Genomic DNA, 27,466 nt, shown 5'->3' with positions numbered 1-27,466 from the left:
AAGCCTCCACAGTTAATGATCTCTGCTCTGAATAGCAAGCTCCTGGAAAGGTTCATTTACAATATGCTGGCTGATGTCACAGCTTTCTGTAAAGCGTCACTTCCCCTTTTTTCAGCTTTGGAGAGTAGACTTTCAACTTTTGGGTGAGCACAGAGTTTTTTCATTTAAAAAATTTGAATTCTTTACTATGTGTAGGAGTATGTGTCTGTGTGTGGCTATGTGCACATGAAAGTGGATGCCAATAGGAATCACAGAAAGGCACTAGATTCTCTGATGCTGGATTTATAGGCAGCCATAAGCTACTCAACTTGAGTGCTAGGAATTGAATACAGGTCCTCTGGAAGAGCAACAAGTTACCCGGGCGGTGGTGGCGCACGCCTTTAATCCCAGCACTCAGGAGGCAGAGCCAGGAGGATCTCTGTGAGTTCGAGGCCAGCCTGGGCTACCAAGTGAGTTCCAGGAAAGGTGCAAAGCTACACAGAGTTGTCTTGGAAAACCAAAAAAAAAAAAAAAGAGCAACAAGTTCTCCTAACTATAAGTCCAAATTTATCATTTTAAAGTGATAAAGATAAAACACTTCCTCAACAGGGAAAAGCTAACATTGATTTAGATGTAATTACCCCACTGGAAAGACTGATTTTTTCTTCTCTTCCTGTACTTAGTACAATTACTCTTAAAGTTTAATCATGACAGCTTTAGCAGCAGAATCACTAAAGGAATACATAAAGGAGGCAATGTGAGGATACCAATGGAAGTTAAGTGTGCTAGCTGTGGCCACATGGAAGGCATGGATATGTCTACTTGCTACATACATGTGAGACATGATATGGGAGATGACGTCAGTCCTGTTTTATTGGTCATGTCAGAGAAGCACTGAATACTCAGATTCCCCTTTATGTTGTCTCCACCTCCACCACAATAGTTTGATTGTTAAAACTTTGAAATGTGGACTAGGGTCAGAAGTCAGGCAGATATTTTATAGGAACAAGGTCCTATGCTTAATTCTCAGCACCAAAACCAAACATAAACCTGCAAATAAACAACAAACTCTGAGATTTAACCTGACAAGAAGAAAAAAGAGTTTGACTCCCTGCGTTACAATTAAACTCAGTCCTGACTTAGTTATGTAGCATCAGGCACTTGGGGCCTTGGCTGATTTTTCTCAAATGAATTTGGGACTTTCCAAAGAATATCCTGAGAAACAGTCTTATCATCTCTATAAATAAGTATAAATAGGTATTAGGCATCTTTGTTTTCTGAAAAGAATCTGTACACAATTCTATGACAGGAAAAAGTAGCATAGTGTACGTGTGTGTGTGTGTGTGTGTGTGTGTGTGTGTGTGTGGTGTGTGTGTGTGTGTGTGTGTGTGTATGAATATATTTTCAGTTGCATGTATTGTTCTAGAAATGAGTGGTCTTCTCCTGAACACTGTTGCTGTAGCTTTTGTCCGTGGGGTTGTAGCCTGGAATCTGGGCCAGACTTTCTTGTTTGAGTCCATTCTGTAGGGCAGATTCAACCCCCTGTTTCCAGGCACTGCCACTGTCAAGGTAATCCTGAGGAATGTAGAAAGACACATATTAAAAGCCAGTCATGACAGGTTTAAAACCAACTCAAGAGATATTGTGGAACTTCTGCACATTTATGAAGGATGACCAAGATAGTTTTGCATTCATTTCTACTTTCCTTCAACATCTTTCACAATCCTTCCACTGCTCAAAACATACAAAAGCATACCCTGCCTCCCTCCTGCAGAGGTTCAGTAATGCCTAGCTCTTCTGCAGTTCCTCAGCTTGCTCCATTGTCAGTCAGCACCAATTTACTTCCAGCTCAAGCTGATCATGGTGGGTCTTGACTGATGAGAATGCAACTCTTAAATGTCTCTATTGGTCTATCATAGATGTTACTTCTGGGGGATATAGAGTCTAAGGAAGTTGGTTGTATTTTGCTGCTTCTTTGACTGTAATTTCTCACCAATATTTAATATTTATAGTTGTTATGGTTTGAATATGAATTGTTTCTCAATTTCACTTCAGCTAGGGGTGCTGTGGGGGAGATTGTGACTTTTTAGGAATTGGGGCCCAGATGAAAGAAATTAGGTCACTGGAGGATTTTATTTTGTGTGATATCTTTCTCTGACACCTGCCTGTATTCCCTTCCCTTCTATTTCATCCCCACTGAGAGGTGAACAGCCTTTTCCTTCCGATGTTCCCGTTAACTTCCTAATCTGTCCAAATGCATAGAACTAAGCAATCATAGATGAACCCTTTAAGATTGTGAGCCAAAAACAAAACAAAACAAAACAAACAACAACAAAAACCTAAAAATTCTCCTTTAAGGTGTTCTGTCAGGAATTTTAGTAAGAGATAATAGGCAAAAATAGCTAATATCCTAGAGAATTAAAAAGTTGTGTCTATGTCATTATGTATAATGTCCTTCTTTAGTTCTCAAATAGTAAAGGCTAAACAAAAGGAAAAATGAGACTTTGAACCAGGGACAGACCCAAGGCTGTCTGACTCTCAAACTTGTCATCTCATCTATCACATTTCACTGTGTTTTGTACTTTATTCTTTTTCTAAGACTTATTTTTATATTTTTCCTGGAACTCATCTCTCAGGGGTTAAAAGTCTTTGGAAACTGATCACTTGCAATGTCTACATCCCAGCCATGAGGCACATTTACCTATCAACACACACACTTAAAAGACTATCAGCTCCAGGGACTCTTGGGATCAAAATCTATAATTTTGAAAGCTGTTGATATTTACCGTCCTCCATCCTTACAGTCCTTTCCCTCACAGTTGTTGCAAGGGGGAGGGAGGGCACTCCCAGAGGTAGAAGGGAACTCCTGGTAGTGGAGTGGAAGAAGGGCACTCTTCCCTCTAAGCCAATGCCCGTTTGAAGAAGTTCAGGCATCCACTCACCTGCTCTGTTTCCTGGTCATGCTGAACTCCACACCAGCAGAGAGTTTTGTATTTCTTAGACCAAAAGCAAAATAAATTGCAAACTGGTCTTATTAAAAGTGGGTCGATATCTTTGCCACTTTGTTTGCCTATTAAGAAAAGGAAGATGGATTAAATGGCTTCAACCTTCCAGGCCTTCCATTTCAGTACAAGCCTATCAACTTGAGAATGGGTTATTGCTTAACAAAAATTGAAAACAGGCTTCAGAGGTGAATCTATAGAAAGTGGTAGACTGTGGAAAGGGTACAAGCTAGCAGTTATAAATTCACAAGTTGTCAGGTCAAGAAAGTCAAATGGTAATAACATACTCATTTGAAAATATTACTCTAGTAGTAAATTTTCAGGCCAAATGAAATAATAGGAAGTACATTTTTTCTTCCTCAATTTTTAACTAAATTATACATTTTCAGGATCATCTAGGTTAGTATTTTTAAAATTAGAAAGATCGTTTTTACTGTTTCTTTTTCTTTCATTACAGCATCAGCATCTTAGACAATTCTTTAAAGTTCTGCCAGCCAGTCACACTTCATTTCTGATCCTCAAAACATACCAGTTCGGTCACTTTAAATCCTACTGAGGAACAAGTCAGACTGACATTTATACTGAGACTTAAAGGATGATGAAGTCATCTTCCCAGAATCTTTTCAAATTTTCTGGCTAGGAAGACTAGTGTAGATACCCTATCCCACAAAGTGCTGGTGAGTATGAGTGTCAATCCATCCAGAGGTCCCTGGAGGAAGCATTGGAGTAAGAGTTACATACATTGATCAGATTCCTCCTATGAGCTGTGAACCTGATGTTATATGTCTGACTAAAATGTCGTGCCTGTCCAAAAACCATGTTCCACAGTATTATGTCAGTCTGTCAAAGGTGTTTTACTTAATAGAATTGCAATTAAGTTGATATTTGTCAATTAGTGCCTTCTACAGAGTAGGTACATTTGACTGATGCATTGTTGATAATGAACTTTATATTAATTATTAAATAATGCAACAAGAAAGTGGCCATTTGTGATCTTAAGACTGGTAGTAGCTTTGTCTTAATGACAGTGAGAGGAGAGAGAGAAAGAGAGAGAAAGAGAGAGAGAGAGAGAGAGAGAGAGAGAGAGAGGTTGAAGATGATGTGCAAAACCTCAGACAACTGTAATGAAGAATGTCAGTGATGTTCTGCATCAAAGGATTTCATTTAAAACCAACCCATAAATATTTGTCTGCATATCATGTGTCTACATTCCCACAGAGGCCAGAAAAAAAGCATCAGATCCCCTGGAACTGAAGTTATAGACAGTTGTGAGCTGTACTGTGGGTGCTGGGAATTGAACTTGGGTCCTCTGGAAGAACAACATTTTCTATTAACTTGATCCATCTCTCCAGCCCTGACTATCACTACTTTTATTGAAACTTTGGTTTGCCTTCCTCTGAACAAAATCAATTTTGTGTCATGAGTTATGATCCATCCTCTACTTTCCCCCATTGTGGTCACCATGCACAGTGCACAAGCTTCAAAGTCCTGCAGTGAAACCCTGAATATCCAAATACAAGATAGGATTATTGCTGCGGGCCACAGGAATATATCATAAGAACTCAGCTAGTTATGGCAAAGTCACTACCTGGAGGGATCAGGGAATTCCTCCAGAGGAAGCCAAATTCCAAGGAGCTTTTGGTGTTATTTGGCTTGTGATATATCAGCTGTATTCTGTTATGAAAATCATGTGTGCCTTCATAGTCTTTCCCAATTGACTTTTTCCTAAGAAGGGCTAACAGTGTGGACTGATCACTCTCTGGACATACACATTCCAGGTATTTGGAGAACAGCCTCTGGAAAGGCTTTCTCTGGAATCAGATATCTCCCTTAGCCATTCTTAAGGACTAACAGTAATAACAAGTCTCCTGATTTAAGGTAAATTCCACAAGGAGACACTACCTAAGTCAGGTGGACGTTAAGTAATAGCTTTACACAATTTAGCTAGGACCCACCTTTCTTACAGCCTTACTAACTTTATAGACCTTTAACTCCTTACCTAACCATTTCTAGGAATATTTAGATAACTTTCTAAGCTGACAGCTATGCTTAGCCAGAAGCCCAGTTCAAGTCTCCCTGTAAATATCATCATTGGCAGCATCTGGCCAGGTTTATCCCCAGATAGAGGAAAGTACCTTATCAGAGACACCTCTGTACTCTCTAAGAACAGACTTAAGCATCCAGGCTACCTGTTTGAGAAGGCCTGACGGATGTGCCAATTAAGCTTAACTTCCTTCTTTCCTCCAGTTCTAACCTCCAGTTCCAGATCTCCCTTTACCTATCACCAGAGGCATCTACCTGTACACAGGTTGCCTAGCGAATAAATGGCAGATAGCTTGGACAGATAGGAGCCACAAGAAAAAAGAAGACAGTTTTATTTTCTCCCATTGACCTAGCAACTTACAAATTCTTAACATTTTCTACTAATCACATTTAAGACTATAGTTGAGCACATAAGATACCTCTTCTTAGATATTACTCGGATTTAGCCTTTAGTTAATTCATTTCCCCATTGGTTACTTCCCTTTTGGGGCTGAAAATGATAATTAATGGTTATTGCCTCTCTATGTGATTCTTATCACCCCTCCATCTGACCCTGGAAGCCTGGCTTTGCACTGCCAAGTGATTACTGCTTGTAAGTGTATATATACCAGGACTTCCAGAGCACTGGAGAATGGAGAAGAGAAAAGAGAATGGAAGAAGTAAATGGGTAAAAACTTGAGAGAAACAAACTGAGATGGGGAAGAACTAGATTGAAGAGCTAGAAGAGAATACTAGAGGAACAAGATGGAAGATGAGGAAGAGCCAGATGGGGAAGAACAAGATGAGGAAGAACAAGATAAGAGAGAAGGAGATGGGAGAGAAGCTGATATGGGAAAGAACTAGATAGATGAGAACTTAGAAGGGCAGAACTAAAAGAGGGAATTAAGATAGAACTTAGAGGGGACAAGAGATAAATGTAGGGAGAAATTGGACAAGAAAGGAGCTAAAAATGAGAGCAGAGTATCAGCTTGTAGAGAGAGAACCCACACAAAATAATAAAGTATATGGACTAAGGAGTTTTGTGTATATAGATTCATTTTTTTCATCAAAGATTAATTATCAGTTGGTTGTAGATTCTTCCCGGACTCTGGGAGGGGGCTATAGAGGGGTTGGACCCCCAAAGTCCTCCATAGATTATTTTGGGAGTCAGGTCAGAAACACTTAGTATTTAGTCTTCCTTCATGAGTGATGTTACAAAGAATTTCTAATACCCATGTATGATGATAGAATCATGTTTCAAAATATCTTATTTATTTTCTGATTGTTAAACACACAGAGACAGACAGACAGACACACACACACAGATCAACTTAGAAACTTAGAGGCAGTATGTATCTCTCTTTTTTAATGTCTATTATATTTATTTAGGTTATGATTTTATAAGATTATACATTTACTATATTTTATCAAATTGAATATCATAAAGATGATTTTGCCATATTTTGTCCAAATGGCATACAAAAAAACATAATCAAAATATTTTTCATGACTGAAGGCTTAAGAATCAAGTTTAAATATACTTACATATACTGTAACTTTTAATTTTATAAATATTAGCACATAAATCATTCAAATTTTTCCATCTCTTTTAATATTTATGATTTCTTTGTGTTATGAATCCCCAGGGGGAGTCCTTGCCTTGGAGGAGATGGGAATGGGGGTGTTGGCTGGGGGGAGGGCGAGAGAAGGGGGCAGGAGGAGGGAGGACAGGGGAATCCATTGCTGATAAGTAAAATTAAATTAAATTATAAAATGAAAAATTTAAAAAAACGTTCTATAAATAAATAAATAAATCTAGAGATGTTGAGTTCATAGAAAGTAAGAGTGGATCATTGGCTGCCAGAGGCTAGATGAGGCAGAGATGAGGAAATGTTGGTCAATGTTATCAATATATAGCTAGAGAGAGAAAGAATTTTCATGTGCTTCTGCAGAGTTGTTGGACTACAGATAATTGTAATATACTCCATGTTTCCCAAAAGCTGGAAGAAAGAACGTATATCTCTTTGAGAAGAGGACTCAGAAGCAAATTGGTGAGGCTGCCAGGTAGTCTTCAAGTGCAAAGAGAGGACCCAGATATCCCACCTGTCAAGAAGCTGATGATTATTCCAGCAGCTATGCATCCCAGGAAGCCCAAGGCACTATAGTAAAGGTAGGAGAGAGAGTACCATGTGTCTGCTAGTGCAGGTCTGTGGAGAAAAACAGCACATGTCATCAATTCTGTTCATCATTCAAAAATAAGAATATGATCTCTTCCCTGTTCACTTTAGGTTCTGGCATATCTTAAAACCCCAAATCTTAATATTTAATTCTTTAATGAAAAACAATCAGGAGCTAGTGTTGCTTTGCATAACTATACACAATCCATATCATTACTGATTTACAAATACAAATAAATATGTGTGTATATATGGAGAGAGAGAGAGAGACAGAGACAGAGACAGAGAGAGAGAATTTCTCAATGAGGGTAGTGTCTTCCACTCCTTTTAAGTTATTTACTACTCAATTTTTCATTAATTCCAGAGATACTGGAAAAATTGTGACTTGTCTGTGTGTATAAACTGACAGAAAATCTCCAAAGGGACTTCTCAGTCCTATTCAAGTTTTATAGACTACAAAGAAAGAATGCAGCCTTCAGATACCTTGCACTAAGATCATGACCCCTATCTGTTCTTTAGTCCTCCAGTATACTATTTTCACTCTTGTTTGCCTGAATGAAGAGAATAGCCATCTGCAGAACTCTGTGTAGCCTTGCACAGTACCATTCATTGCTAAACACATGCAGATAAGCAAGAACTAGCTCATCAAATTACCGATGAGAGAGGTTTCTCCTCTTATTTGCTGACCTACTTTGGAAATTAGTACAATTTTTAAAGTCAACATACCTGTTGGAAAGCTGCGGTCCTACTGTTGCTGTTATATTTAATTGTACACACTGTTCTGTTGATAGAGGTAAAGGTAATGTCTTAGAGTCTGGTGCAGGGTAAATGAAAGCCCCGATGGCAACCCAAAATGACAACGTGATTCCAGTAAGGAGGCCTCCTAGAGCACCCTTGGAGAAAAATAGAAGATAATAAGAAATTAGACAAGGCTTTTCTTGTTTGCAAAAATATTGATATAAGGTGTAATGTATTGTAGAGAGTCTAGATACACTTACTTATTTACTTACTTATTCATTCACTTATTTTTGGTACTAGGTATGGATTCTAGGGTCTTATGCATGTGAGGCCAGTTCTCTACCACTGAGTCATAACCTTCAGCCCCATGAAGCAATTTTTAAGTAAGAGTAAGTTGTACCTTGAATAAATTTTTTTCTGTCTCTTATTTGTTCCCCCTTTTTACTTGAAAAGATGGTGAAACCTCAATGTTCAATAAGAGTTTCAGAGCCATGGAAATCTTTATAACATGTAGTCATTTTTTATTGACAGATGCTATACCAAAAGTCTGGCTGCTATTTCTTTCCACAAGTTAAAAGAGTTTCCTGATGCTTAAGTTTGGTTTGCTTGTTTGGTTAATTGGTTGATTCTAAACTCAAGTAAGTGTATTTTTATTATGCCTGCATATAAAGACCATGTTTCTTAATAAACGGTTGGAATTGATGAATAATTTCTCCTGTAAGCAAATAGAACAATTCTCACAAAGACTTGGGTTAGTGGAGAATCACAGTGGATGTTTTTGCTCACCACTATAGAATTGAAACTTTGCAAAAGAAAGCAGATTGTTGAAGTTCCTATTATGCACAAATGAGTCCTTTGTAAGGGCCCAGAATCTTCCTCCATTATTGTTTGGTAAAATTAAAACAATATATACAAATGAATATTTGTGCTTTGGCACATGCAAGCATTCTGTGAACTTCTGCAAATAGCCAGGTACATGTATTAGGCTTTGTGATTTATGAAGTATCTGCCACAGCTATTAATCTCTGCCATTGCACCACAAGAGAATTATGGACAATACCAAATAAAAGAGGCTGGTCATGTTTCAGTGAGGTTTTGTTGATGGACATTGAAATTCAGTATTAATGTACCTTGAAATATAATTATTTTTAATTTCTTCCGTCTACTTATAAATGTCCATACATTTTTAGATTGCAGGTCACACCCTCAAACAGGAGGCCAGCTATATTTGTTCTAAGTCAAAAATTCCTGACCACAATTTGACTGTAAAAGACAGAAGGAGGGTCAAACTAGGTAGCTGCCTAGACAGCCATGTTGAGGCAGAATCTGAAGCTGTTCTTATAGTCCCTAGGAAAAGGATTAATGATAGAGTAGTTGAGATGCATGAACAAGGGAAGATATGGCACAGATTTATAATATTTGCTATCCTCTATCTAGAATTAAGTCTTTTTCCTGAATAATCAGAAGTACTAAAGCCTACTAACATAGATTATCTCTTTTTCATTACTTATTTTATTTTTTGAGATTAATATAATTACATCATTCTACCTTCCCTTTCCTCTGAACCCTCCAAATCCCCCTCCTTGATCTCTTTCAAATTCATTGCATCTTTTTTACTAATACTAATTGTTGTTTCATGTTCATGTGTGTGTGTGTGTGTGTGTGTGTGTGTGTGTGTGTGTGTGTGTGTATCTTTCTCAATATGTATAATGTTACTTATATGTATATGTTTTCAGGGCTGACTATTTGGTATTGTACAACAAATTAGTGCTGTGGGATGGTCTGTATGGCAAATTGCTCTGATTGGTCAATAAATAAAACACTGATTGGCCAGTGGCCAGGCAGGAAGTAGGTGGGACAAGGAGAGAGGAGAGTTCTGGGAAACAGAAGGCTGAGGCAGAGAAACACTGTCAGCCACCGCCACGACAAGCCGCATGTGAAAACACCAGTAAGCCACAAGCCACGTGGCAAGGTATAGATTTATGGAAATGGATTAATTTAAGCTATAAGAACAGTTAGCAAGAAGCCTGCCACGGCCATACAGTTTGTATGTTTGTATGCAATATAAGTTTCTGTGTTTACTTGGTTGGGTCTGAGTGGCTGTGGGACTGGCGAGTGACAGAGATTTGTCCTAACTGTGGGCAAGGCAGGAAAACTCTAGCTACAAATTAGTGTGCCCTTTTCTGGAAATGGCTATTTCTCCCACTCTCACTAGTTGAAGCGTTGTGGTCTTTCCCCTGTCCACATTGGCATGTCTATTATTATTGTCCATGAAGTATGTATTCTACTAAGAACTTACATAGCTATGGCATAGATACAGTCTTTTGACTGGTTTTAATGACTAGGTGCTACCTCAAATTATAACTGAATGGCATAAATATTTTAATAAACCCAAATACCACAGAAGTGATTTTGACAGTGTTCTCCTAATAAGACTGCAGGATAATTTTTGCAAATGCCTGAATGTTCACTATATATCTAAGCTACTTCCTGTAATAGTTGAGTGAAAATAACCCCATAAGAGCATAGAACCTGGCACTACTGGGAGGTGTTGCCTTGTTGAATTAGGCATAGCCTTGTTAGAGGAAGTGGTCATTGGGGGCCTTGAGGTCTCAGATGCTCAAGCCATGCTATGTGTGGCTGTCACTTCCTGCTGCCTGTGAATCCAGATGTAGAACTCTCAGTTACCTCTCCAGCACCATCTCTGTCTACATGTAACTGTGTTATCCACCACAAGGATAATGGACTAAAGCTCTGAAACTGTAAGCTAGCCCCAATTAAATGTTTTTCTTTATAAGAGTTGCTGTGGTCATGTTGTCTCTTCACAGCAATAGAAACTCTAACTAAGATACTGCCTAATCCTACAAGAGCTATCTAAAATAATATCAACAAAAACTGTATAGCTGTGTACATTTAAGTAGCTGGGACACCAAACTCGGGATTTATACATTTATAAATGCAGGCAGACTTTCTGGAGTCTCTACAACTGTGTGTATAAGTGTGTAGAGAACAATTATAGTGACCCTTGTACTAGGTTGAGAAAATTATGTTCTAAATAATTTTAAATAATATTATGTTACTTTTCTTAACAAATTGTCATCTGATCTATACCTTGCATACAGTCTACCTATGTTTATCTGAAGACACACTATTAGCAAAAGAAGTATCAGATGTAACAATATCTCTGGCCTGTCCTTTCCGTGTATTAATCATTCAGCATATGACCATTCAAGGTTGCCTCTTTCCTTATTTGCCTTTTACTTCTAAACAGTTTTCAATATAGTCTTATATAGGAGGGCCCAGGTCCCATTTAATTCTATGCTTGTGTATATGTAAATGTTTGTGAAAGAGAAATACAGGTAACATGAATTCTTTAGATTTATATTCTGGAAAAAATAAACACCTTTCCCAAGCAGAAGGAAAAGGAGATAGAAAATGAAAAGAGCTGCTGTGGATGTCTTTCTGTATGCTGTGAATATGTGTTGCTCTGACTGGTTGATAAATAAAGCCATTTGGCCTATGGCAAGGCAGCTTAGAGGCAGGTTGGAAATCCAAACAGATAGACAGGAAGAGAAAGGAGAGGTAAGGTAGATGCTGCTAGCACCTCCAGGAGAAGCAAGATGTAAATTACCTATAAGCCACAAGCCATGTGGCAAGGTACAAATTTATAGAAATAGGTTAACTTAAGATGTAAGAGCTAACTAGCAGGAAAACTACCATTGCCATAGTTTAAAAATAATATAAGCCTCTGTGTTTTTATTTAGGACCAAGCAGCTGCAGGATGTAGGTGGAAGAGATTCCGCATGACCAGAGAAAACTTCTGGCTACAAAGAGCCTTATTTGAACTGGGCTTATAAAGAGGTGTACAGAATCCTTACCTTCCAGTTCACAAAAGGAAACAGGATACCTAGAGAGAATAAACCTAGCATCGGTCCCCCACACATGCCAAGGATGCTGAGGGCAGCCTGTAGGAAAAAGAAGACCAGATGAGCCCTACAATTCCACTGCCTCTGTAGCTTATCATGACACCACCATTGCTTCCTTGAACCTTAGGTGAACTTGAGTCCCATTTATTAATCACGTATTTTCTTTATAAGAAATACATATATACATACACATGCATACTCATACAACTATACAAATACACATATACGACTAAATGTGTACATGTCTGTGCATAGGTTTAGAAAACATCAATTCAGGTAAATTGTATTGGTTGAAACCATTTTAACTTGTTATATAGCAAAAGGACTTTTTTCTTGTCACTTTCTTAGCATGTAAAAGGCCCTGGGTCTAATTCCCAGCACCATAGAACTTATTTTGTTTGTTGGTTGGTTAAGAAATTTACTAAATCAATACAGCTCTATAACTTATTTTTCAGATCCTACATGGTTCATTAGTTGATTGAACTTGGTTTGAAATTTTCTGTCATTTCTATAATAACATTTATCTGGATCTTAGCCCTTGCCACCCCACCCATGCCACTTCTGAGATACTGAAAAGTTCTTCAGTATTTGGAACACTGTGAAGAGGCCCCTTCCCTTTTATTTCTCTTTACATTCATGGCTCCATCTCTTTTGAATAATAAGAAATTTTGAGTAAAGCATTTTAATATCTCTCGTTTTTAAGTGACCCAAATGAACTGGCTTAGAGTTCATGTAACACCTATACTATAAACGTAAGTAAAGACAGATTTTCTGCAGTCTCTATAGGTTCATACATGTAAGTGTATGAGAAATGTAAGACAAAAATAGCAGTTTGGAAAGACTGAAAAAGTGTGCTTTCAGCATGAAGAGTAGTTCCTTCTGAGAGCCAGGATGCAATTCACTGAATTGGGCATAGAGTATACACACACATGTGCACAAACAACACATGTCAAGCTACTTTCTCCGCAGCACTTTTTATATCTGTAAAAGGACCATGGGGATTTTATATCAGGGCCAAGCTTTAGAATGCCCCCAAGAACTTGCAAAAGTTTGTATGTTAGGTGCCATTCATATGTCAGTCAGTCAAGGAGATCTGTCTGTGTACTCCAGACAATGCCTCCTTTAATCCTCACACTCACCCAGTTCAATAACAGTAACCAAAATTTTTAGAAAGGAAACTTGGAGCTAATAGAAACACATTCAAGTCTATTTTCATTTAGAAAGTTCAGATTTGTCTGGCTTTAAAATTTTACATTTTCTTTCCTAAAAGCAGTCTTTTAAAAAAATATTAAGGGTCAGTCTCCCCACCCCACCCCACCCCCGACACGGGTGAGAAAGTTGATTGGCTTGATCTGTTTGGGAGGCATCCAGGCAGGGGACCTGGTCCTGTGCTCAGTGCATGAGTTGGCTGTCTGAAACCTGGGGCTTATGCAGGGATGCTTGGCTCAGTCTGGGAGGAGGGGACTGGACCTGCCTGGACTGAGTCTACCAGGTTGATGATCTCAGTTGGTGGAGGCTTTGCCCTGGAGGAGGTAGGAATGGGGGGTGGGCTGGGGAAGGGGAGGGAGGCAGGAGGAGGGAGAACAAGGGAATCCGTGGCTGATATGTACAACTGAATGATATTGTAAAATAAAATAAAAGGAAAAAAAAAAAGGAAGGTAACAGTTGAAAAAAATATGTGAGAGACTGTGCCTGCACTTTACACCTTTGAGGAGAAGGGAATGGAGGGTGGGCTGGGGGAAGGGGAGGGGGCAGGAGTGGGGAGAACAAGGGAATCTGTGGCTGATATGTAGAACTAAATTATATTGTAAAATAAAATAAAATTAAATTAAAAAAAAACAAAAAAATTAAGAATGCAAATCATCATAATGCCTTCAGGGTTTTACTTAAAGGAGAAAATGGTTTTGAAAGAATCTATCTTTAACAATTAGACTGTTTGAATTCTTACTATACCCTGTTATATATCTCCAAGATTTGATGAACTTTCTGTTATTAACTTGTTATCATTCAACTTTCACTCTCCTCTTGCTATGCAATATAAGTGCTTTTCCCAGAAATATGAGCTGCAAAATAATTTTGTGGTGGTTTGAATAAAAATGGCCTTCATAGGTCCATAGGGAATAGCACTATTAGGAGGCGTGGCCTTGTTGGTGTAGGCATGGCTTTTTTGGAGGAGGTGTGTCACTAGGGGTGGGGTTTAAGGTCTCAGAAGCTCAACCTATACTCAGAGTGGCACTCACTTTTCCTGATGCCTATGAATCCATATTTAGAACTCCCAGCTCCTTCTCCAGCATCACATTTGCCTGTAAGCTACCATGCTTCCTGCCATGTCGATAACGGACTAAACCTCTAAACAATAAATCAGCCCCAATTAAATGTTTCCCTCTGTAAGAATTGCAGTGGGCCATGGTTTCTCTCCACAGAAATAAAACCCTAACTAAAACAGATTGCTTTTCCAGATTCATTTTCAGACACTTTAATCCCTATTTTTACCTTGAATAAGACAGGGGCATGTACAATTAAGTTTCTTTTCCCCTGAGTCCAGTCATTTAATATTTGTGGCATTTCTTTGCTGGTGGTAGAATTAATTCAACAATGTTGTGGCAGCTGAAATTTGAAGGTTATTACTAGCTATCAAGAGAAGAGTCAATAAAATCTGAAGACATTTATCTCCCTTTGAGTGGGGGTGGCTTATAAAGACCAACTTGCAATGTCTTATGCCTCGGAGCAAAAAGCAACAGAAAATCAATCCAAGAGTCTCTATTTTTAAACACATATACATTCAAATGTTCTCTTGTGTATCTGTAGTCTACAAAGGCAACGGACTTCCATTTTTACATTCTTTTTGTTGTCCTTCAGTATGTGTAATCAGAAGCAAACTCAAAGCTAGTCTAACCTAGGTTCTACTTCAATGCCCAGAACCCATCTGAGCTTGTCCTACAACTGGAGGACAGTGTCCAGGATTTTGTGCTTCAGCCCTGGAGCTGCTGACAGGGCTTGTGAATGGCATTTAGCTATGCTAGGCCTTAGCTTGTTTAAAATGTCAGAAGGGCATCTCATCATACCCACCTCCTGGACTTTTTTCTGGTGAAAATGTAATGTAGACTCCAAAAGAAAACTCAGAAAAGTGTTTAAGCATGGTGATGTGTATTAGGAGTGGCCCTGAACTGCCCACTATTCTCACTGTTATCTGTCTGTGCTGTGCCCTGCTAGGGAGCTTTGATTTCTGTGCCATGGCTTCCAAATGCTAGAGTGCTGTAAGATCTGGAAAGACCTGCTTGAGTTGAGATAAAAACATGTCTTCAAACTGTTCCATCCCTTAGCAGAATTCCAGGTAGTTCTGTGGCCAACAGCATACTGTGTAAAAAGCCGTCTTGCAGTATTTTTACTCTCAGGGATCTTAGAGGCCTTTGAATTTTAATCATAATTAATCTCATCATTACTTCTTAGTTTAATACCTTCCTCTTCTATAAGTAACCTGGCTGAAATTTTACATATTTACTTAGTTCACACATGACATTAGTGAATGTCAGAATGTGGGACATAAGAAATGAGCAGTAGATTCAAAACCAGAGAGCAAAGAACTACAAAGCAAGGGTGCCCCCAGGAAGCTCTCCAAGGCCCTCATCAGGGGACGAGCCTTTCTAGTCTCATCTGATCCCTCCCTGCATCCTCCAGCATCATACTATTTCAAGTGAAACAGCTTTACTTATCATTAGACTTCCCACAGCCTTCAGTACCCTATGTGCTTGATCTTAGGGAAGGGAACATCATATGCGTATCATTTTTCACATGGGACCTGACTGTGGAAATTGTCTCCCTTGGAGCATTCACAGGTTGAAACTTTTCAAGACATACTTTGTAAATTCCTACACTAAAACAATACATAAAACTTTAAAACCAAACAAATAAACAAACACCAAACCAAAAACAATCATTGAAGAAAAATTTATTTAGCTTTTATGGAGCTGAAAGCTGTGGCCACTAGTATCACCCACAAATACATGCCCTAAGTATACTGTGGTTTTGTGAACAAGAAATTAAACCTGGTTCTATCATTCAGATTTCTGAAACTTTAGTTTTTGTCTGCTTCCATATGTAAAATCAGAATCTGAATATTGATTTACTAAATTCAGCATAGCTAAGCTGATTTATAGTGAAAATAATAGAATTACATCTGCCTTTATTTGCTCAAATGTGGCAAAAGAAATTAGTGGATCATCATAGACCAGTGGTTTTCCATCTTCCTAATGCTGTGACCCCTTAATACAGTTCCTCATGCTGTGGTGACCCCCGACTATAAAATTATTTTTGGTGCTACTTCATAATTGTATTTTGCTAAGATTATGAATTATAATGTAAATATTTTTGGAGACAGAGGCTTGCCAAAGGAGTCGCACCCCACAGGTTGAGAACCACTGCCTTAGAGCTGCTCATCCCACCTGAAAGACAAGATAGGGGGTTCCTTTGGTAGCCTGTCAGCATCTATGCTGTGTGAACTGTGTGGTACACTCTTTAACCCAATCAGGTCAGTTGAGCCAAATTCTCAGCTAAACAAGGACAGAGGGATGATGAATCCAGCTATCTTAACTCACTCACTTTAGGTACCATTTCTATCCATCAGTCACTGGGGGTGTCCTGGCCTTCTCTGGCGCCTGCAACACCTTAATTAAAAATGATTAAAATGCAAAAATCTCTCAAAAATAAATTCAATTACTCACAGTATCATTAAATTGGACAGGATGAATTTTTTTCTTTTTTTAGTAACTACTGATCACAATGAAAAAGAGAAAACAAAGGCTCTTAAGAGAGAGGGAATGGGAGAACACATGTTCTACGAACTGAGAAGATAAACCCACTGCAAGCCATCCTATTACGACTTTACCCTCCAGAAAGTAATTTTGGTTGAAATTTTCATGTATGGTTTGTTTGGATCTGGTGTTCGCAGGTATTAATATTGGGCCTTGGAGTAATCACACAAGGCTTTAGAAAGGATAACTGAGGGAAGTGTGCTGTGAAATCAAATGGCTTTTCCTTCTTCCATTACCTGGACAACACTCCCCATGAAGGATGCAACCACAGCCATGGAGGTACACATAATGCCAAACAAGAGACCTGAAAGAAAGAAACCATATGATGATATGTTCTCCTGAGGATATCCCTGATCACCCAGCACTGTGTCCTGAATGAAGGACTGAAGAAGGAGAACCTTCTATGCACACAGACAGCACAGTCTCTACCTAGGATTTCAATAACTGTTTCTCAGAGCAAATGAACTGGAGTACAGGATCAAAAGATTTCTATATATCATTCCAAAAGTCTGTCATGTGAAACAACATGAATGTGGAAAGAGCCCAAGCAATTCCAAACTCATTATGTGGACACCAATTCCAGGTCAGCCACTCTCCAGGGATAAGCAGAAGGAGAAGCAACTGGACTCTTTGAGATATGGATAGAATTTCACCTTTTATGTGGTGAATCCGCATTAACACACTGATTCACAGGATCAAAAACCTGAAAGCTTGTCTGGTTTTCCCCTTGGTGCTTTATTCATAACACCTTAGTAATGCTATAGTATTATTACAATTAACAATTGATTTGTTTGTGTATCAACATAAGGATTTATTTGTTTATACACCAGCATAAGGAACTTCAGGCAGCACTCTTCTCTGGTACCACAGAAGCTTGACATTTAAATTATTGTATTGTTATAATGACTTTTAAAGATGTCTTCTTTTAAAATAATAATGGTTTTTACCCATTTCCATTTTTAAAACACCCTGAGTGTGTTCCTATAATTTTCATCAACAAAATAAGAAAGAGAAAAATAGTGTCAGAGATAGTAACAGACACAGTGGCAGTTTTAGTTTTAGTATTCTTAGCCAGTATGATTGCTAGTTTTAACAGCCAACTTGACAAAATCTAGAATCACTTGGAAGGGAATCTCAATGAGGGATTGTCTAGATCAAGTTGGCCCCTGGGTATGTCTATAGAGGATTATGTTGTTTGCATTAATTGAGGTGGGAACCTCTTCCTTCCACACATACACATGCTAGCATGTGTGTGTGCACGCGTGTGCAAACACACACACACACACACACACACACACACACACACACAAACACTGTGGGTACCACCAATCTCTGGATAGAGGATCCTAAACTATATAAAATGGAGAAAACAAACTGAGCACATCAGACATATACTCATTCTCTCTGCTTCTAGCTGCAGAGCTAACTGGCTGTTTCAAGTTCCTGCCACCTTGACATCCCTGTAATGATGGACAGTAACCTGTGAGCTAAAAATGAAGTCTTTTTCTTCTAGGTTGTGTTTGTTAGGCTAGTTAATCCCAGAAGAGGAGATGAAACTAAGACCACTAAAGATCCAACCCAGCTGCTGATATTATCTTGGTTCAATTTTACTAGATTCTCACCATAGGTTGTGAACTTCGCTAGACATCATGGTTGTAAAGTCAAAACTTTATTTTTGACCCAAAGAGTTCACATTCTGAGAAGGGACTACACTAAAGGAATTCAAAGTGTTTCCAAAATTAATTTCTCAAGAATTGTACTTGTGGATTTTGTCAGTACTATATCAGATCCAATGATAAGACAACACATTTACAGAAATAACTTCTTTAGTCATGCTTTTCCATGAGTATCTGCCAGTAGCTGGGGATTGCACTGAATACACTACCCATTCACCCTCTGGGATCTCTAATTCATGTAGTGAAAAAGATCCACAGACTTCACCCAGTTAGCAAATACAATTGCATCCATCTAATCTTGTACAAGCATAAATAAAGGAAAAATGTATACTATCATCTCACCATCTGTGCTTAAATGAGGCCACAAGGAGTAATGAATATAATGAATATTTCTGGAAATAATTTACCAAATAATCAGGAAAATACCACCTAAAAACTGGCAACCTCAATTACTACAGAGATTATATAGGCGCATTTAAACAAAGAAGTATGAATACAAAGAAAAAAACATAGTCAACTAAAACAACGCACATGCACACAAAATCCAACACCACTAAGTTTATATGAAAATGAATTCAGATGCAACACCAAGGCATTTCAAGTAAATTTGAAACCTTAAGAGTTGACAAAGCACATCTACTGAAGAACAAGTATGTTTCTTAAAAGGATTTTGCAAGATTATTCTTAATTATCTCACACTGAAGCAGCCCAGGATATATGCTAATGAACAGCAGTTGATACCCCAAATCCATGATTTTGTTTTGTTACATTCACCTAAGCATGACTGAAGTGTAGGAAAAAGAAATATTGTAACTATATTTAACATATACAGACTTTATAAAATCTGGGTCACTGTGAAGTTCCATTTATATGAAATTCTAGAAAAGTTAAAAATCTACATTGGAAAAACAAAATCTGGTAGTTGATTGTCTCTGGAGGAAGCTAAGATGAAAATGATGAGAAAAGCCATGGGGAAACTTTCTAAGGTAATGACCATGATGACATATCTTGCTAAACAATTGGGTTTCATAGTAGATGCATGTGTTGGTTAGTTTTATGTCAACTAGACACAAGCTAGAGCCATTAGAGTGGGAGGAGCTTCAGTTGAGAAAATGCCTTGATAAGATTGGGCTATAGGTGACTTATAGGGTATTTTCTTATTTATTGATTAATGTGGGAGGGCCATGACCATTTTAGACAGAGCCATACCTGGATAGGTAAATGGTCCTGGGTTGTATAGGAAAGCAGACTGAGCAAGACACGGGGAGCAAGCCAGTAAGCAACACCCTCCACTGCATCAGCTCCTGCCTCCAGGTTCCTGTCCTGTTTGATTTCCTGTCCTGACTTCCTTCTATAATGGATTGTGATATGGAAGTGTAAACTAAATAAAAACTTTCCTCCCCAACTTACTTCTTGTCATGGCATTTCATCACAGCAATAGTAACTCTAGTTAGGATAATGCATTTGTCAAAACTCAACAAATATGTATGTAACAGCTTTCCATTTCATCATATGCAAGTTTTATATTAAAAACCTTGAAACATATATTAAATTCTAGTTAACATTATACAACCTAAAATAATTATGGAAAATAAAATGGCATGTGCAATTTACTTTTAAATAACTGAATGATATAAAGGATTCTTAAATTGACAAAGAGCTGAATGGATATGTGAAACAGTTCAAAGAAATTAATGGATTATCACATATTTATATCAGAGGTTGATATATTGCCACATTTTTTATAATAAAATGTAAGGAACAAAACATAGGACCAAAAATAAAAATAACTATTGCTAAGAGATTTTTATTTGAAGAGTGTTCAAAGTAATATTGAGAGAAACATGTATTTGAAGTATGCAGAGGAAAAAACTATGACAAAAAAGAACAAAGAAAAGTTAAAGATAAGAGAAACAAGCAGCCAAAATGAGAAGAATAAAGAAGTGGATAATGAAACTGCTACTACATACAAAAATCATATCTCCATAAAAATCAACTTAAATTTTGTGAATAGACAAAATTTGGGTGAACAGCTGTATATGGTCTTTGCAGAATAAAAACAGGCAAAAAAATACAGTAATTTCACATTACTATCCAACAGTTTAGGAAATGTTGTGTGGTTTGTGGCCATACCACTCTGAATTTAATATCTACTCTGAACTTGGTAGCTAAGCAGGATCAGGCCTGGTAAGTACTTAGATGGGAGAAATTATTATGAGGAAATCATACCATCCACAATATCAATAAAAAGAAAAAGAACAGGAGACCAGAGAGAAAGAAGATATGGAGAAAAGAATAAAGGTTTGAAGGAGATAATTTAAAGTTGCAGGCCAGATAGTGCAGAGAAAGTATCTGTCATTGTTAATGCGATCTGCATCTTTAAAAAGAAACCTCAGGGTCAACACTGGGACCATCTGAAAGCTTCCCTGAAGGGAGGACTCCACCCATCAAAGGCTCTAACTGTGGTAAATGAAAATATTTTTCAAAGTAAAGATCCTGGGGTGACAATGCTGTTGCAGATAACTGTCCGGGGTAGAGTTTTCTCCCAAGGTCAACAGCTAAGGTGCCCAGAGGACCCCAGAGCTGTGGTCAGCCACAAAGAAGGAAATTTGTCCTTTACTGGAAAATGGATGGAACTGGAGAACAGAGATGTTATGGGCAGTGAATGTGTTCAAAATACATGACAAATGAAAAAAAATGTACTTATGAAGCTCATCACTATGTACAATAACTATACACTATAAAAGTAACAAGAATATAAATGAAATAAGTAAGCCACTGGAGAATATATTATATAATCATTGAGCTCCTATGTTTTCAAAGAACACATAAGGAAATGCACAGTGTAGATTGCTACACGAAAACAACCAGAAACATAATTAGGTAGGTATAATTTTACTTAAAACTAAATTGTTTTTCTAAATTACTGCACTTTCTATTTTGAGCATATAAGGTACATAACTTATTTGTACTTTAAGAGCAGCAAATTTGAGGGTTGGAGAGATAGATGCTTGTTGGTTAAGAGTACTTACTGCTCATGCATAAAACATGAATTTGGTTCCCATTACCCACATCAGGTAGCTCACAACTGCCTGCAAGTCTGGTTTTAACAGATCTGACTCCCTCTTGATCTCTATGGGCACTACACTTGCAAACCCTTACACAGACATAAACATATACACATAATAATAAAAATAAAAATAAAATTGTAAAAAAGCAGAAAAGTCTGTGAAAATGTAATTCAATGTGGTAAATGTTTCAGTGATTGTAATATGCAGTTTTTAATAATTAAAAATCATTGAGAATTTTATTTTTATATGTAGTATATTTGAACCATATTAATCCACCACTGTCTCCTTCCAACTACTCCTGGCTCCTCCCCAAACTTTCCTCCCAACTTCAGGTCCTTTTTATTAAGGAGCTGAATCCAATTAGTGCTGCCCATATACTCATGTATGTGAGAACATCTATTGGTGCATGATCAACCTATTCTTATAGCACCAAGAAAATTGAATCTCTCCACATAACAACCATCAACTGTCAATCATCTATATCACACCATTTGTCCTTCAAGCTCAGGAAATATCTGGATAAGTGGGCAGAAATATTATAAGAAACAGATGTTGGGGAGAACTGGAGCAAAACTGTGTCATTTGTACATAACAGGACCTCTGCACTCATGAACTCACAGCAGCCATAGTTGATTGCGTAAGATCTGTATAAGATCAAGCTAATCAATACAACATTCCAGCATGGATGGGTGAGCAACAAACAAGCCCACATCTCTAACTAAGTAGATAATATACAATTTTTTATTTAAACAGTAACATTCATCCCCTTAGAGTACATTAATCAGAGTTTGGTTTCAAGGGATAATTATTAGATAAAGTGGTCAGTCATACTGAACAGCGCATCTCTTCATGTAAAACGTCTGGTAAGATCAACTCAGCATTATCAAGAAACACTACTTTGAAGATATTAGAACGTAAGGTACCTGAAAAGTAATACCAGAGCAAAGTGAACTAGCTAATCATTCTTTCCTAGTATCCTTCTGATAAGATATTTGAAAGTGTGAGGATCTACATGTCTGTGTCTCAGCATGCATTTATGTCTACTCATGCTTCCTGAACAGCACGTGCAAGATTTTGATATTTGGACCATTTAAATTTCATAATATGGAGTGGAATTTCCACCAGCTATACCTACATAAGCCTTTACTGATCCAGGTACTCTTCTTGTCGGAGAGATGTGGAAAACAGCTCTTGACAAAATCCTCAAAGGTCACTGTTGCTAAGGCATTGATGCTGGCAGCCACTGTGCTACAGAAAGAAAAACAAATAAACAAACAAGAAGACAGTCCAAACTAAAAGGATGAGTTATATGTCAGCCTTATCATCCAGGAGAGGCAGACAACACACAGCTTTGTAAATACAAATACCAAAAATGTCCACATTCTAGAATTCAGGGAACTACATGGCCTGTTTATTCATCCTTCAGATCTTTATCTATGAAAATACTCTCTGGAAGAAGCTAAATTTTCATATTACAACTCAAATTAACTTCCCTTGACAATATGGTAACAAACAGAAAGTACTAAATGGAAGGACTTTTCACACGTATTATACCAATGTGTGAGCATGTGTATGTATATGTGATGGGGGTGTCACTCAAAGCTTGAGCGGAAGTAGCAAAGTAGTGACTATCCTAACCCAGAAATAAGTACAATTTTCTATTAATTAGCAATATATTTCTCTGTGTATCTGTTTATTCATACATTAGTTTTGAAATCGAACGTCATAGTCCTTGCAATCTACCTGAGAATACAGACGTTCAGTAACCAATTTGCAATTTACCAGAACTGCAGAATTATTATGAAGGACAGTGATAAGGTGCTGTGACACTGATAGGAGATGGTCCCTTTAAAAATAATGATTAAGAAAGACAGGGAAGAGATTCATGAAAAGTGGGTGAAAGCCCTTGGAGAATAAAGGGCAAATCACATCCATACACATGGAGGTGTGAAGGTGATCACTGCTTTCTACAGCCTGAAACTTCCAGAGAGGCTGGAACAGAATCAGTGAAGGAGAAAGAAGAAGGAAGTCCGGAAAGGAATAAAGACCATAACCAGATAGCAACACTGCTCTCTTTCTGACTTCACAGAATTGTCTTGATAGACCCATCAGAGAATCAGAAAGTTGGTGTTTTCTTTGCAAAATACAATGAAAGCTTATTTAAATTCCTCACATAGAGCAAGAATCTTTGAGTTAGTTCAATAAATAACTAAAATAAATTCAAAATTACCATCCAAGAATGGTTCCTTCTAAAGAGTATAATAATGATTTCTAAAGAGTATAATAATGATTTCTACTCCAGTTATTTGTCATTGTTCAAAAAGCATAGTTATATAAGAAGACAAAGGAATATAACTAGTAGAAAAAAAGGAAAACTCAAAGAATATTGGGGCTTTAATAATTTGAAAGGGGAAATTTCCCAGAAAATCAAGCAGAAATAATTGAGATTAAAAAAACCCACAACGTACCAAAAAATGTGCAAAAGAAAACGAATCACCAGCCTCAGCCCTAACACACAATACTATATGTTACAGTCATGAAAAGCACTGACATCATAACAGCTGTAGACCATGAGAGAAACACAAAAAAGAGTTTATAAGATATTTCAAATATATAGAAGAATTAAGATTAAATAAAAGTAATCTTTCAAGTCATTGGTGGAAAGATGGCTTATTTACTAGAAAATAAGACAAATGGCTGATCATTTTAAAGGGAAACATATCACATGCTCTACTTAATTTTTATATCACATATATAGGATAGATGATTCAATAATTTAAATAGTTTATAACATAATAAATATACTATGTTATTCCTAATCATAGAATAGATTCCCTTACTGAACATATTATGAACCAAAAAAAGATAATATCAAATGTGATTTTTAACTTCAATATCTCAAGGATTGCTTGGCGATGAGGCAGCATGATGCAGGGTTATGTTGCTGGAAATAACGCTTTATAGGACAATGTAATAGAGTCATAGCAGTTGAGTTGAAGCTGCAATGGAGACTCAAGGAAGACAGAAAAGACAGCACCATGCACTGGTCATTGGAATAAGCTATGAGCAGCTGGAAAAGCCAGCTTGAGGCATTGGCCATGTGAGTTGCAACAGCAAGGACACAGAGTCAGGACTTCTCAAACTCTTAGGAGCCCATCTTCCACTCTAATGCTCCCCTGATAGAAGACATGGAACATTAGATTTAATGCCTGCAGTTTTGGATCTTAATCTCGGCTCTGGCCAGTCACCCCCTTTTGTGTGTGCTACCAGAATTTGAAAGTTTAGGATTTTCTTTTTGATCTTTTTTTTCATGTATTCACTACTGAGTTTGCCTTGACTGTAAAGGGGAGACTTTAGGCTTTTGATCAATGCTGAAACAATGAAAACTCTTGGGTCTTTTATGATGGAATGAATATAGACAAAGTTGAAACAATAACCAGTAAGTTTTAAAGTAGTAGTTAAAAATACACCTGCCTTAGGCCTCCACAGTTTACTTACTATAAGTCAGTTGTAGCCAGGTGGTGGTGGCGCACGCCTTTAATCCCAGCACTCGGGAGGCAGAGGCAGGCGGATCTCTGTGAGTTCGAGGCCAGCCTGGGCTACCAAGTGAGTTCCAGGAAAGGCGCAAAGCTACACAGAGAAACCCTGTCTTGAAAAACCAAAAAAAAAAAAAAGTTAGCTGTATCCCTCATCCTTATTAAGTCTGTTTCCTTATCTGCAAACTGGTGAGAATGTGAGTGAAGATTCTTCTTCACATGTTGTGTGGTACCTATGATCAATGAGAAATACTGCATCGCAGTAGGCCAAATTGGCACTCAGTAAGAGTTCAGTAGACAGCTGACCATGACTTTCATCATTCCCGTTGGTTCGTCATCACTACTACCATCACCATCATTATCATCTTCAGTCAGTTCATCATCATCACTACCACCACCATCATTACCATCTTCAGCTTGTCGACATACTAACCTCAGAGTTCCACTAAAGGCACAAGCCACAAAAAGTCCCGGCAGTCCTGGCATAGTGGCAAAAATCTCCATGACAAAATATGGCATCAACTAAAAGAAAAGAAGCAGAGATAAAGAGGGAGGGGAGAGGGGAGAGAAGGGGTCTATTAATAGTTATCACAGCAATGTCTGAAATGTTGGAATATCGATTCCCACAAAAGGAGATGAGAAACTTACTTCCCAGTATCTTCAATGTGTGGATTTTACTTACCTGTTTTCACTAAATTTATAATTAAGTTCTAAAATCCAATCCTTAACATATATATGCCTTTCAGGGGATCTAGGTATACCCAGCTTGTGAGAAAAGAGACTAGACATGACAATGTGTCATAACTGAATTCATATGTAGAGAAAGCGGGAGTGAATGCTTCCCATGAGCATCCTGTCTTGGAGTTTTCCAAACCACATCTACTATTCTATGCTTTCATGATATATTTGTGTTATGCTGGGAATATTTGATAACAGGCATTGTGAGAATAAGAATTATTTGTTCAATTTTATTTATTTAATGTTACTTTGTTTAATTTTTGTGTTTTTGAAACATGATCTCATACAGACCATGATATCCTCTCAAAATCACTATGTAACCAAGGCTAGCCTTACACTCCTGATCCTTCTGGCTCTAATTCCAAGTACATAATACTGTGCTCATTTTTGTTCAATTTTCAATTAAAGAAACATTAATCAGCCCAGACTACTTAGAAAAGGAATATCAAGTATTATCAACAGCCAAAGCCATGGGTTCAAGCTGACTTTCTAGTTAGAGTTGGCCTGTCTTCAGACTTTGTCTTCATGAACAAAGGGAAGTGTCCTTTTCCTGCAGACCCACTTCTACATATTAGATGCACTGTGTAATGTCACCCAGGAGTTCAGGTAAGAAACCAGAGGCTTGTGCTTGGCAAGTGAGTGAAGGTCCAGGCAAAATAAAGACTGTGCCACTTCTACTCAGCATAATCCAGACATTCTGCTGCAAAACCAAGAAAGTGCATACCTGGTCTGGTGCTGAAATAATTCCAGAAGTCCAAGGGTCACAGTCTTTGAAGTTCGAGTACATGATCAAACCAGAGAAGACAGCGCACACCACAATCATCCAGAGACCCAACAAGTTGAAGTACAAGGCACTGGAAGAGGGACAAAGGCTGGTCAGTAAGCTGTCTGCCACACTGTAGCAGGGGAAGTTCATGACTAAAGACCGGAGGAGGACTCACTCTCTAGCTTTTGGAAGCATTACACTGTATAATATCACATTAAAGGAGTCATTACACTTTTTTGAATAATTACAAATTTGGATAAGCTAAGATTTAAATGGATTTTCCTTTGAAAAGTTTTTTTTTTTGCCAAAATTGTAATATGTGTGGTACATGACCTATTTTCTTGTATAAAAATTTACATGCTGATCATTCCTATTACATAAGTTTAAGTGATTCTCTAGTCCCACTAAATTAATGAAACTCTAAAAAAAAAGCCAACTTACATTTTAATAACTTCTTCCAGGAAGATAATAATAAGATAACATAAAAAATAGACAATAGTATTGGTTACAGTTGCTTTGGAGATGAGAGCAGATGAAAATTAAAGTCAAGTGTTTTAAAGATAATAGGAAGAATAAAAGTTAAGATCATCTTACACATTATTTGAAGAAGTTAATTCTATTCTCCAGTAAACAAGCACAATTACAGTTGGGTCCTCTTTCAAGGTCCTATATGTTACTTTGCTTTCATACAGGCATTTTAATGTCAAGATTTTAGTCATATTCCTAATCTGAAAGAAGACTTGAAAGTAGGCATCCTTACATTGTGCTGATAAAATAAAATTTCATTGTGGTGAGATTTAGACTAGCCATTTTTTTTTTAAAAAAAAAAATCTAGTCACAGTTTGAAGATGATTCCACATTCAAATGTAAGAACACACATTTCTTTCATGGCAGCATGAAGTGATGCTTTGAGACAAATGAAAAAGCATATGCATAAATGTATGTGTGTACACATGCTCACATGCACACATTCTTCCAATATGAGTGTCTATGTGCTCCTGCATATACACAAGAGAATGGCCCT

At 37.6% G+C, this 27,466-nt stretch overlaps 1 protein-coding gene across 1 annotated transcript in view; it reads right to left on the bottom strand.

Annotated features, from left to right (window-relative positions):
- Window positions 1-495: 495 nt before the first annotated feature.
- Window positions 496-27,466, bottom strand: part of Slc5a12 (solute carrier family 5 member 12) — a 45,036-nt gene continuing 18,065 nt past the window's right edge. The window contains exons 7-15 of the mRNA XM_028882381.2: window positions 26,401-26,530; window positions 25,372-25,460; window positions 22,538-22,650; window positions 16,892-16,959; window positions 11,797-11,883; window positions 7,907-8,073; window positions 7,107-7,210; window positions 2,922-3,049; window positions 496-1,554 (exon numbers count right to left, since the gene is read on the bottom strand). Of these exons, the coding sequence (XP_028738214.1) occupies window positions 1,402-1,554; window positions 2,922-3,049; window positions 7,107-7,210; window positions 7,907-8,073; window positions 11,797-11,883; window positions 16,892-16,959; window positions 22,538-22,650; window positions 25,372-25,460; window positions 26,401-26,530 (1,039 nt within the window). The 3' untranslated portion in view covers window positions 496-1,401. The remainder of the gene's footprint in view (window positions 1,555-2,921; window positions 3,050-7,106; window positions 7,211-7,906; window positions 8,074-11,796; window positions 11,884-16,891; window positions 16,960-22,537; window positions 22,651-25,371; window positions 25,461-26,400; window positions 26,531-27,466) is intronic.

This window comes from Peromyscus leucopus, chromosome 4, assembly GCF_004664715.2.
Source record: "Peromyscus leucopus breed LL Stock chromosome 4, UCI_PerLeu_2.1, whole genome shotgun sequence".
Lineage (NCBI taxonomy): Eukaryota > Metazoa > Chordata > Mammalia > Rodentia > Cricetidae > Peromyscus > Peromyscus leucopus.
Note: the sequence above shows the minus strand (reverse complement) of the source record. Positions and strands in the feature narration are given on the sequence as shown.